This window comes from Podarcis raffonei, chromosome 2, assembly GCF_027172205.1.
Source record: "Podarcis raffonei isolate rPodRaf1 chromosome 2, rPodRaf1.pri, whole genome shotgun sequence".
Lineage (NCBI taxonomy): Eukaryota > Metazoa > Chordata > Lepidosauria > Squamata > Lacertidae > Podarcis > Podarcis raffonei.
The window spans coordinates 43,404,049-43,416,455 of NC_070603.1; the positions used below are offsets into that span (position 1 = coordinate 43,404,049).

At 42.9% G+C, this 12,407-nt stretch overlaps 1 protein-coding gene across 3 annotated transcripts in view; it reads right to left on the reverse strand.

Annotated features, from left to right (window-relative positions):
• The window catches only part of STXBP2 (syntaxin binding protein 2), a 38,039-nt gene extending 27,009 nt beyond the window's left edge, over positions 1–11,030 (reverse strand). Inside the window, exons 1-2 of one of the 3 annotated variants that reach the window (XM_053376282.1) lie at positions 10,753–11,028; positions 7,960–8,100 (exon numbers count right to left, since the gene is read on the reverse strand). Coding sequence is in view for 2 of the 3 variants with exons in the window: in XM_053376284.1 (XP_053232259.1) it covers positions 10,753–10,789 (37 nt within the window). In the remaining variant the exon portion in view is untranslated. Of the gene's footprint in view, positions 1–7,959; positions 8,101–10,752 lie in introns of all 3 variants that reach the window. The other 2 variants (XM_053376284.1, XM_053376281.1) reach the window with 2 other exon arrangements.
• Positions 11,031–12,407: the final 1,377 nt, after the last annotated feature.

Below are 12,407 nucleotides of genomic sequence, written 5' to 3' on the forward strand. Positions count from 1 at the left end.
ACACTATGTTTCTTACAGAAAGGACGAGGTGCTAAATTATGCATGCAAAAGAACAAATTACACATACACATACCATTTTTTTGTGGGGGGAGGAAAAAACTGGCTTAATTTTTATGATTTATCCAAGCTTCAGCATTTCTTGGAACAACTGATAAAGGAACAGGCTATACTCAGTCCTGATTACCGTTCTATTACTTTTAAGTACCCAAAAATTATAAGCTCTAGATTGCAGCCACCCTTCGCCAGCCTTGCAATATTCATCCCAGACACATTCAGACATTAATGATGGAACAAAAGGTTTGACCCTAGTCTGTGGGGTAAAAGAATCTACATGCTAGAAGAGCATTTAAGTGTGTTCATAAGCACCAGTGTGCAATATATAAAGAAGTTGCTCTTGAACAAGAGTTTCATATCTGAAATGTAACAAACTGTTCTCCTTGCACCTCTTGAGGGATATTTTTCTCCCCCAGTCCCATTTCTCTCTCTTCTTTGGTACTGCTTATTTTGTTCCTCTGGAATTTTAGATGCCTGGTTTCAGTTCCAGCAACAGTCCCAAAGTAACAACAAGGAAGCCATTCAAGGCTTCAGCTCCCAGCTAAGAGATGAGGATTACTTCCCCCAGTCTCCCTTCACAAGTAATGCATTCCATGACTTCTGTTTAGAGACCTCCAACCTTCCTTGGTACTATCTTGGATCATTTAATGGGGATCCCAGTTTGACTGCATTGCACCATACAGAGAACTGGAACTCCTCCTTCACATTTTTAAAAAAGCATGATGGCAGCCTGCTCCATGAGGCCCATTGATCATCATTTACAATGCATAACTATAAAATGCACTCTTTATCAAGAAGCAATCAATCTCAAGCGCCTTCTAGCAGTCTGGACTTTGAATGTTACCAGCTGAATGAAGAAAGACCCTTCTTCATTAGTCTAAATATATAAACTGTCCATGCCTGCATTTGCATATAATGTAAGCTATGCTTATAATCGTTTTATTGTTAATTCTTAATTATATGATTTTGTAGAATCAGCTTATAAAGGTCTCATCTCATTGAGATGAGATGTTTTGTTCTCTGTTCTATTATTAAATTTATTGCTGCTGCTGCTGATACTTATTTTTTATGAGCCACTGTGGGATGGACTTGAACGGAAAGCGGCAGAGAATCAATCAATCATAGGAACAAGCTGCTATCAGTCTCTATCTCATGCATTCCCTTCTCTGGTGCCGATTTGTTGAAACAAGCCTGCTTCATAACCCAAGCTGTCCATGGTTGCCTAGTGTGGATCTACGGTATGTTGAAGCCAGTATGTGAGATTGTCCAGTACATCTCCACTTTGGCCCATGTCATACCATTAAAAGGCAAGGCAAGGGTATGTACGCAACAGTACTTTCCAGAGCTTTTGGTCACAAATTCATTTTTTTAAAAAAAAACTTTCAATTCACAGCCACCCTTCTCTGAACAAGTCTATATGTTAGATGAATCTGGAAAGAATAATTGCAAGTAACAAATCCTAATCTCCCATCACAATGGAGGGTAAACCAACAAATTCCAAGCAAACCCGAGGCTTGGGTGGAAAACTTGGAAAACATTGGCGTTTATGTTACACCCTTCCCTTTTGTGGTCTGGAATCAAACAACAGCTCGACAACACAAATCCAAAACTAGATAACGAGGTATTACCCTAACAACAATCTTCATACATCACTGGAACTTCAAGAACTAAAACAACCGTAATAGCACTATTACAGCAGCATGAGAGTCAAATACCATCTTCATTTAATAAATGTTAATGGAATCAACCAGATACTGCTATTTGTTTTTCTACCTCAGAGATGGGGAATATTGCTGGACTGTAACTGCCATAATTCGTGACCATTGGTCATCCATGCAGAGACGGATGGAAACTGGGAAGTTCACAGGCTCCCATTCCCTGTTCAGACAAGTCCCACAAACACTAATACTGCTTTTTAGCTAGTGCTCCTTCTGCAGTTACTATTTTCAAATCTCAATTAAAAAAAAATAACCTAGCTGGTTGCCTGTAGACAAGAACTGCCTGCAGGTGCCAGCGATAGTGTTCAGCATGCAGATGATACAGTGGCTTGTTACAGTGAGATGCATGCAACTCTAGGGAGACTGCAGGCATGACTTTATGCCCACTACTAGTCCCAGCTACCTGGGAGTAGCGGAAACATGGGGGTTGAGTAGGAATCAGATTGGGCAGGAGCAGAGATGAGGAGCAGCCTATTCCCATATATATATATATATATATATATATATATGCATGCTGTTTTAACCAATTTTCTTTAAAAGAGGACAGATAAATAAAATGGTGAAGTGGGAACAAAACAAACCACATTTCTGAGAATCACAGCGGGAAATGGCTAGAAATAGGGCTGAAGCCAACAGTACATTAGGTGACCTATTTGAATCTATTAAATGGCTGCATCACAAATTAAAATAAGAGCCTCTTAAGTGAGTCAGACCCTTTCCTGCTGAGGTCACTAGGACCTGATCTATTTTTGCTGCTCAATTCTTCTTGGAGCTCCCTCTATACTGTCCTGCTTCTGAAGGATTTGAACAGAACACTCATGCAGAGTTAAGCTAGAGAGGAGTTGTTCTGGGCAGGCAAAGGGGAGAAAACACACACAGGTGACCTTAATGTCCCTTTCAAGTAGACTGCAACACAATGAGAAGGGCACAAAAATGCCACAGAGGCTTTAATATAAACAGGTTTACTATGGTTGGAGTCAACATACAGATTGAGGATTGAAGAAGAGGCCTGTGTACATCACTGTACAGTGGTACCTCGGGTTAAGTATTTAATTCGTTCCGGAGGTCCGTTCTTAACCTGAAACTGTTCTTAACCTGAAGCACCACTTTAGCTAATGGGGCTTTTTGCTGCTGTCGCGCCGCCGGAGCCCGATTTCTGTTCTTATCTTGCAGGAAAGTTCTTAACCTGAAGCACTATTTCTGGGTTAGTGGAGTGTGTAACCTGAAGCATATGTAACCTGAAGCGTATGTAACCTGAGGTACCACTGTACTTCCAACTCAAGCCTACTGCCTCATTTCATGAACAGTGTTAGAAATTAGCCAGGCACCAGGTGTGTTTTGCGACTGGTGCAGGTCCAATTGTGACCATAAAGAAATGGGAGTGCCTGATCACCTCATCTGTCTCCTGAGAAATCTCTATGTGGGACAAGAAGCTACAGTTAAAACTGGATATGGAACAACTGATTGGTTCAAAATTGGGAAAGGAGTACGGCAAGGCTGTATATTGTCTCCCTGCTTATTTAACTTATATGCAGAGTTCATCATGCGAAAGGCTGGGCTGGATGAATCCCAAGCAGGAATTAAGATCGCCGGAAGAAATATCAACAACCTCAGATATGCAGATGACACAACCTTGATGGCAGAAAGTGAGGAGGAATTAAAGAACCTTTTAATGAGGGTGAAAGAGGAGAGCGCAAAATATGGTCTGAAGCTCAACATCAAAAAAATGAAGATCATGGCCACTGGGCCCATCACCTCCTGGCAAATAGAAGGGGAAGAAATGGAGACAGTGAGAGATTTTACTTTCTTGGGCTCCATGATCAGGGCAGATGGTGACAGCAGTCACCAAATTAAAAGACGCCTGCTCCTTGGGAGAAAGGCGATGGCAAACCTAGACAGCATCTTAAAAAGCAGAGACATCACCTTGCCAAGAAAGGTTCGTATAGTGAAAGCCATGGTTTTCCCAGTAGTGATGTATGGAAGTGAGAGCTGACCATCAAGAAGGCTGATCGCCGAAGAATTGATGCTTTTGAATTATGGTGCTGGAGGAGACTCTTGAGAGTCCCATGGACTGCAAGAAGATCAAATGTATCAATTCTTAAGGAAATCAGCCCTGAGTGCTCACTGGAAGGACAGATTGTGAAGCTGAGGCTCCAATACTTTGGCCACCTCATGAGAAGAGAAGACTCCCTGGAAAAGACCCTGATGTTGGGAAAGATTGAGGGCACAAGGAGAAGGGGACGACAGAGGATGAGATGGTTGGATGGTGTTCTCAAAGCTACCAACATGAGTTTGATCAAACTGCGGGAGGCAGTGGAAGACAGGAGTGCCTGGGGTCACAAAGAGTCGGACACGACTAAACGACTAAACAGAGATTTCTGGATGCCAGGCTGGCGACTGACATCTCCAACTGGCTGGCCTCTCCAGCTTTCCTAAGCAGGTTAGCAGAAGAGCTTATTTATTGCATTTATATCCCACCTTTCCCCCCAAGGAGTACATGGTTCACTCCCCTCCTCAGTTAATCCTTGCAATGGCCCTGTGAGATAGTTAAGAGGCTGTGACTGGCCCAATGTCACCTGGTGAGCTTCATGACTGAGCGGGACTTTGAACTCTGATCTCTCAAGTTCTAGCCTGACACTTGAACCACTACACCACACTAGCTTCCTTGAGTACTTCTGCTATGGGGCAGCTATATAAATTAAAAAGGTAAATAAATATGGGGAAAGCAAAATGTCACTTAGAGAAGGATCTGAAGTATTTCCCTTGAAGCTTGAATTTGTTGTATTCTGGATTGTTTTATTTGATGTTTTAAACCACTTTGAGATTTTTTCCCCTTTAAAATATAAAGTGGTACAGAAATAATATGAATAAAATAATTTTAAAAATCTCATTGGAAAAAAGGAACCTAGACATTCTGGTTTGGCGACCACAACCTAGGTTTAAGGTGCCATTTGGTGATTAGCTTATATAGCTGAGATTCTAACACTGTCCATAAATCTGGAGACAGTGGACTGCTTCTACCTATAAGAACCTCATACCATGACAATCTGGTTAATTTCTAGAAGGCTGCAGCAGATTAAACAAACTGAAATGGATTGCCCCAGGGTTTCCAGTCACATGAAGAGCACATTTTGGACTGATGGTTCCCAAAGTGTGTGGGCACCACTCCCTGAGGGGCAAAACACCTTCCTCACAATGTATTGTTGATTGTTTCATTGTTGATTGCTAAGTCTGGAAAGCCAAATACTGCTGGTGAAGAACTCTTCCTACCAGCAGTTAGTGAGGTTCCGAGTACTGTTTTGCATAAGTCACCACACCATATAATTAAGATTATTCTTCACAGCAACAATTCAGTGCAAAGACGCATAGATGAAATGGCTGAGAATGTTGAAGAGACATTGTGCAGCTTACTGAGGACAACAGAATTCACATTATTCCTGGATGAGTCAATTCCGCCAGGCAATGAATATTTGCTTCTCGCTTATGTGCGCTTTATGAAAGATGAAAGTTTGGCTCAAGAGTTGTTATTTGCAAGGCAAAGAGAAACAGATACAAATGCGGAGTCAATATTTCTTGTTAACTCTATTCAAGCACAATATAGGCTGTCTCGAGTGACACCAATTTCCATATATGTCTGAGCTAGAAGAGAAAGGTGGGATAAGAAATGATGATCTGCAAGGTTATTTTACCACCTGGATATACTGCATATATGTTTGAGTGATTTGGGGATGTTCTTTTGGTGGTAATTCCAGATTGGGTGATAAATCCATTTTCTGGGGGAAATGGAAGTTGGGGTAATGGAGGAAGAACTAACCAAGCTACGAAATGACTCTAAGCTGAAGTCAAAGTTTAAGAAATTGTACAAAGAGTTTTGGTTACTGAAGGATTCTGCACTATGAACAGTAGTTAAGGAACTCACTGTTTCATTTGCAACATTATATTTGGTGGAACATGGTTTTAGTGTGGCCATACAACTTGCCACCAAGCAAAGGAATCAACTCCAGATTACTAAGCACAGACTCCTGTTAAGTGACTTTAAACCACACATTTGGAAACTGGTATCACTTCATCAAGCCCATCCATTGCACTGATGAGTTACTGAACAGTGAAGTAGTTACTATATGTGGTACTCTTAAGACATTGTTAAATGACAATCAGACTTTGAAAAGCAAATTCATGAATTCTGCTGAATTAAACTAAATAGCTTAAACTGGATTTTTAATAAATAGGCAATTAATTGTTACTTTTTGAATTTTATTGTGTTATTATCTTCCTTAGTGTGTTGTACAAACTGCTATTCTGAATAATGCTTTTAATATGGTAGGGTAGGGGGCACTCACTGGGAATCAGTTTATGGAACCAAGGAGGCAGTGGCCCAAAAAGGTTTTGGAATCACTGCTCTAGATGCACAGAATGGCTTTTCAGACCTTCACAGTAGAACACACAAAGGTGACAGAATCATATATCAGGTAATTGTGAAGTTGGAAGAGACCACATGGGTCATTTAGTCCAACCCCCTGCAATGCAGGGATTTTTTGCCCAAAGTGGGGCTTGAACCCACAACCCTGGAATTAAGAGTCTCATGCTCTACCAACTGAGCTAATACCAGCTTATTAGGTCTGATCTCACTCCTCTTCCAGATGTTAAGTCTATGTTTATTGGAGAAGTTCTAGAATCAGCCACTCTTTTGGAATTTGTAATACTGTAAACTTAAAAAAAATAAATCAAAATCTACAGAAGAGCTGATCAAACTAACAGAGTTAAACAATGGCACACGGTTATGCTGTGGAACTCAGCAGACAGTAAGCTCCACATTCTGTCCCTACTCAGCTACTTATACTGTGTTGTATGGAGTAGAAGAACAACAGTTCTCGTTCTTTAGATACTGGAGACTAAAAGCTATCCTCAAATCCTTTGAGAAAGATTGAAACTTGATTTAGTGGTTATTGCACCAAACTCTCACCGGAAGCAAGTGGATGAGAACTATTCTGAGGACTCCATATCACATACCTGTTATTCTTTTGCAAATGGAACTGGTGTCTCAAAATAAGAGCCCACCTGCAAATTCTCAGTGATTGGCTTGACATTTCAGCAAAGGAAGAAGCAAGACTTACAAAATTATTATCTTTAACGGCAAGTGTAAGCAGTCTAGATAATGACTGTTCTTATCAGTAAAGGCTTCCCCTTTACTCAGAACCAATTCACACTTCAAACAACAAGTATGTTTTATTAAATTCACATCACTTTCTACAGCAAAAAAGTGCAAAGGGAAGATGTGCATTTCTAAACATGTGACATTAAGTAATTTTGAAAGTCATGTCTATTATACAAACAAAAGTTCTTCAACTGATTGAAAGCCTTAATAATTTGAAATGTTCGTTTTCTTCCAGTAGTTATCACTGTACATAAGCCATGAAGAATGAAGGCTTTACAGTATGCAAATCCACAAGGTTTGGCTCTCGGCAGTTTTTTATGTCAAGTGTGCAGAGCACTGTGATTCTGGTATTTATCATAGTTGCTAGACTTTAGTAGATTTAATAAGTGTCAGAATGAAACCTTTGTCAGTAAATTCAAACAGGAAGAAAAGGTCAGAGTCTCATAACGCTCATAAACCACCTCCATCATCTTCTCTCTCCGCAGAATAAATGTATTAGGTCTGTTCACATATCCAGTAGGAATGAAAACAAACCTAAATACATGCCTTGCTCACATTGCACTTGAAGCCCTGGAATTTGCTCTGGGAAGGTTCAGTTAAAGCCCCACCTCTCCTAAGGACTCATTTTGCGGCTTCCAGCAAAATTCTCTTTCTTAACCTCAGGTCCCTAGTTGTTAATAGCAACAACAGTTATGTATCTTTCATGGCACTATCACTAACAATAGGATTTTGTAAGACACACTTCTAATTAAGATTGCTTCATACTACTACTTGTAGGTGAGTTAGGAAATCACCTGATGTTTCCTTAAGGGAGGGTTTTAATTCAGTCAGTCTTCATTCATCCATTGGGAATTCAGTGGCCTAGTTGCTACATACAGGTAGCAGGGGAAGCTGTCAGAATTTGAAGACGTGTGCATGCACACGAAAGCTCACACCAATAACAAACGTAGTTGGTCTCTAAGGTGCTACTGGAAGGAATTTTGTTTGTTTGTTTGTCTGTTTCGACTAGGGCAGACCAACACGGCTACCTACCTGTAACTAGAATTTGAAGGGCAGGGATTCTAAAGCAGTAGTAACATCCTACAGATTATCTTTTACCTGTCACATTTCTATGAAGCAACACTCATTTGCTGCATCATGCATGGAACAACCCAGTGATGACAGTCAAAGCACCTGTAAGTATTAGCAGAGTGTGCAACAGTTTCAAGATTAGCCAATTACTAATACAATGCTTTAATTAAACACCATCTTGGGGTGCTCGCAGGCACAAGCTTTCTTGCATAAGTCATTAGTTTTATGCATTTAGTTGCTTGCAGCACTACAATGGAAGTCTACCTGATTCTCTCTCTTGCTGTGCCCCACTAAGAAAACCTCATTGGACAATGCTTAAGAAGCAGCATATAAATTACTGGAAAAAATAAAATAGTAATATTTTGGTTCCACACCATTATCTTTGGATTTATTTGGTTTGATCCTGTGTCCTGTCCACCCCAGTAGGCAGAATGGGATTGGATGGGTCCAGAATTCAAATACAGTGGTACCTCTAGATACGAACGGGATCCGTTCCAGAGCCCCCTTCGCATCTAGAGGTAAACGTATCTAGTGATGGCACGTCTGCGCGCGTCACTTTTCGGCGCTTCTGCACATGACGTCATTTTGAGCATCTGCGCAAGCGGCAAAACCCGGAAGTAACGCGCTCCGTTACTTCTGGGTTGCCGCGGAGTGCAACTCGAACACACTCAACTTGAAGCGTATTTAACCCGAGGTATGACTGTAATTTGTCTCTGCTATCACTCCCCTCATTCCTCCCACTGAACCTCCTGTGTTTTCAGAGCTTATAAACAAGTGTTTCGAACACCTGCATACACTCCTTTAAAAACAACAATACAAGCCATCAGAAGTGCAGAATGTTAAGATCTCAGAAGGCTCACTGACCAATGCAGGAATTGATTCACCCTATCTCTTTTCCAACCCTCTCCACACCTTTCCCCTCGCCACTGCAAGCAGGTAGGGATTAGTACCCAGAGGTAACATCCATAAAATGCAGCCACTTTGTGTAACAAGCATCAAAAGAAAGTACAAGAGTTATTAGAGCAATCTTTCATCTTCTCTCACACAACAGTTGACTAATAGAGGCAACAGTTTACAGTGGTACCTTAGGTTAAGTACTTAATTCGTTCCGGAGGTCCGTTCTTAACCTGAAACTGTTCTTAACCTGAAGCACCACTTTAGTTAATGGGGCCTCCTGCTGCTGCCGCACCACCGGGGCACGATTTCTGTTCTCAACCTGAAGCAAAGTTCTTAACCTGAAGCACTATTTCTGGGTTAGCGGAGTCTGTAATCTGAAGTGTATGTAACCTGAAGCGTATGTAACCTGAGGTACCACTGTACTTTACCTTATTTCAGCACATTTATGTAAAATTAGCATTACAAGCTAACTGGTTCTGTATCACCTGCCTTGATTAAATCTGGTCTTAACCTGCTGCCAAACAAGAAAGCAAGAAACTTATAGCCCACTCTTAGATGTTTACTCAGGAATAAGCTCAAGGTTAATTGTGCATAGTAGGACTGTCACCTAGGAGTAAAACCACCCTTGACTGTTCAAACTACTTTTAATTGTGAGGAATTATCATACAAATGAGGAATAACAAGCACCCTGGCCAATCCCTGCTGTTGACAGAAACTTTGGGTCCGATCTATGATGTTGTTGTTTTTACAACCTGTCCCAGTTTCTGTTATACCATCAAGCATCTCAATGTAAACAGAGTAAACTGATAACTTCAAGCAGACTGCGAGTAAACTGTGCCACTCTGAAGTTGCTACAATTCAGGGAAGGATGCTGCCAAATTGTGAAAGATTTAGCAAACAACTGTGAAGAGAAAGCAAAACAAAGGATACCAGGGCAAAAAACCCCAAGTATATTTAGTACAGGAAAAAAGATAAACTGAGCAGAGGGGACACATTTTGGCAGTTTTCAGATATTTAAAAGATCATCATCATCAAGATGGAGCACGATTACATATTCCGAATAGGAACTAAAGACCAGACAGAAAGAAATGCTTTTAAATGATAAGACATAATGTGTCTTGTGTACTAAGGGTGGCGGAGGTGGGGGTGCATCCTAAGAACAGTTTAGTGCTGAAACTCTTTAAAAGATAAGGAAGAATCTCTTAGAGAGGAGGGTTCAGTGACCACAGAAGATTACATTAGCAATGCATGATCACTTAATTCAGAATAAATGGATAGAATCAGAGTTGAGAGGGATCTCCCAGGGTCATCTAGTCCAACCCCCTGCAATGCAGGAATCTTTTTGGCCAACGTGGGGCTCGAATCCTTGACCCCCTGAGATTAATGAGTCTCACAGGTGAAGAATGCGTACACTTCAGACGGCACTGCCTAGGAAACACCAACCGGAGTTTTAAAGCCCAATTCTCATGTTCTAGGAGAAGAGAGTCGGTACCCTGCCCTCGCCAGGGAGTGCTGCTATCACCGAGGCACCTGTGACTAAGCCAAAAAGCGCAGAGATCTCATTTGGGACCCTCCCCCGGAAGACACAATATGAAATATGGGGTGGGGTGAGGGAAAGATGGGGCCCAGCAGCGTCCCCCATCTTGACTGGGCAGAGTCGCTCTCCGCGAAAGGCTGTGTGACAGGGAGGAAACGACAACCTTTCATCCTCCCACCCACCCCGCGAAAGCCAAGAACTGCGCGCACTCTCACGCGCGCGCGCACGCAAATATATGTGGATACACACAGGGTGTGGGGCACGCGTGTCGTGCCCCCTGTCGGGCGAGCGCCCTCCTCCCGCCGCCTGTCCCCACTCACTCTCGCCCACTATCGCCTTCAGTCCCGCCGGCGCCATGACTCCCGCGTCCCGCTTCGGCTCCTGCTGTCCCAGAGGCCAACACTTCCGCGTCTGCAGGCGGGCGGAGCTGACCTCGGGACTCGCCCCTTTTGTGAGCCGGCCTGCGGGAGGCGCACCTCGGGCGGGCAGGGCTGGCTGCTCTGCTTCCGCGCGGAGGGGCTGCCCGAGCGCACCTGCGCACCACGCAGGCTGGTTCAGACGGCCAGCCCTGTCCTGGGGGGTAAGGCTGATTCTCTTTGTCTTCCTGCTCTGACAGGATGGCCGGCCCCTTGCAGGTGAAGTGCCGCCCAACTCCGTGCACGGGATCGGGCTACAAACCCGATGCCGGAACAGGATGGCTCCACAGATGCACTTCGCGCAGCGGCCTGCGGGGCGGCGCCAGGCAGGACGCGTGGCAGGGCGCGGTGCATCTCCCAGCTCGCGGCGGACACGTGTCCAGGGGTGTCAATACTACGAATAAAATATTGGGGGTCCGGGTAAGCCCCGTCATGGGCATAGCCAAGCAGAACGGAGGGGGAGCTGCCCCTTCTAAATCAATACAAATCTGATGATCTGCCCCTCTTGATATGGGTCAGGAAAAGCGTGAGGAAAAAGAATCAGTGCATCTGGTGGTTTCACAGGTCCTGAAATGAAGCAAAGGCACGTTTTATTTTGACATTATTGGCCCAATAAAAGTAAACACAGCTGACAAGATTGGGACCAAAAGGAAACTACAGAGAAACAAGAGGGATGTATCAGCAAGGTTTGGTGGAACCTTGAGGCTGAGAGAAGTAAAAAGCATATTTTGAAAAACTGAAGGTGGCAACCCCTGGCCGGAATATAGTGCAATAAGGACTGTTTTCTACTAAGTATATGTCTGTGTTTAATAAAATTGTCCTGGGGAGGACTCAGTAGTTGGGGAAAATAGGAGGGAGAGGAAGGAGGCAGAGAAAACATATATACTGAGATTGCGACTTGAATAACTTGTGACTTGTTATTAATATCTCCATAAGAATCTTTTGAATATCTTTTTCCTAGATAAAGAGGTAAATAGGGGGGAAAATAGGACTTTTAAAAACCCACAGGAAACAAGCTTCAGACATCTGAAGGCAGCCCTGTTTAGGGAAGTTTTTAATGTTTGAAGTTTTATTGTGTTTTTAGTGTTCTGCTGGGAGCTGCCCAGAGTGACTGGGGAAGCCCAGCCAGATGGGCAGGGTATAAATAATAAAATTATTATTATTATTATTAAGCTTCCCACCTGCATTTTCTGCTTAAACTTCTGAGCCCTTGAGTCGTTTTCTGCAGCTGCTCCCAGTTCATGACAGTGCAAGGCCTCAAGAGGGATCTCCTGCTCTTTGTAGCAGCAGCAGCTGCTGCTTCCCTATTTCAGTTCTTGAGCCTTTGCATTTCCTTGATTTTGCTGCAGCTTCTCCTGCCACTCCACCAACAAAATCACATACTTTCACCACTTTTCTTCCTGCCCACCCTTGGGAACCTCCACATTCCTGAAAACAGTGCAAGGCCCACTTTTGCAATTACTGTTATCTCCTTACCATTCAGATAAATGCCAAACTGAAGACTTTACTTCACTGCTTGGGCCCAGAAGGTCTATAGTGTATTAATCTATCCTCCCTTC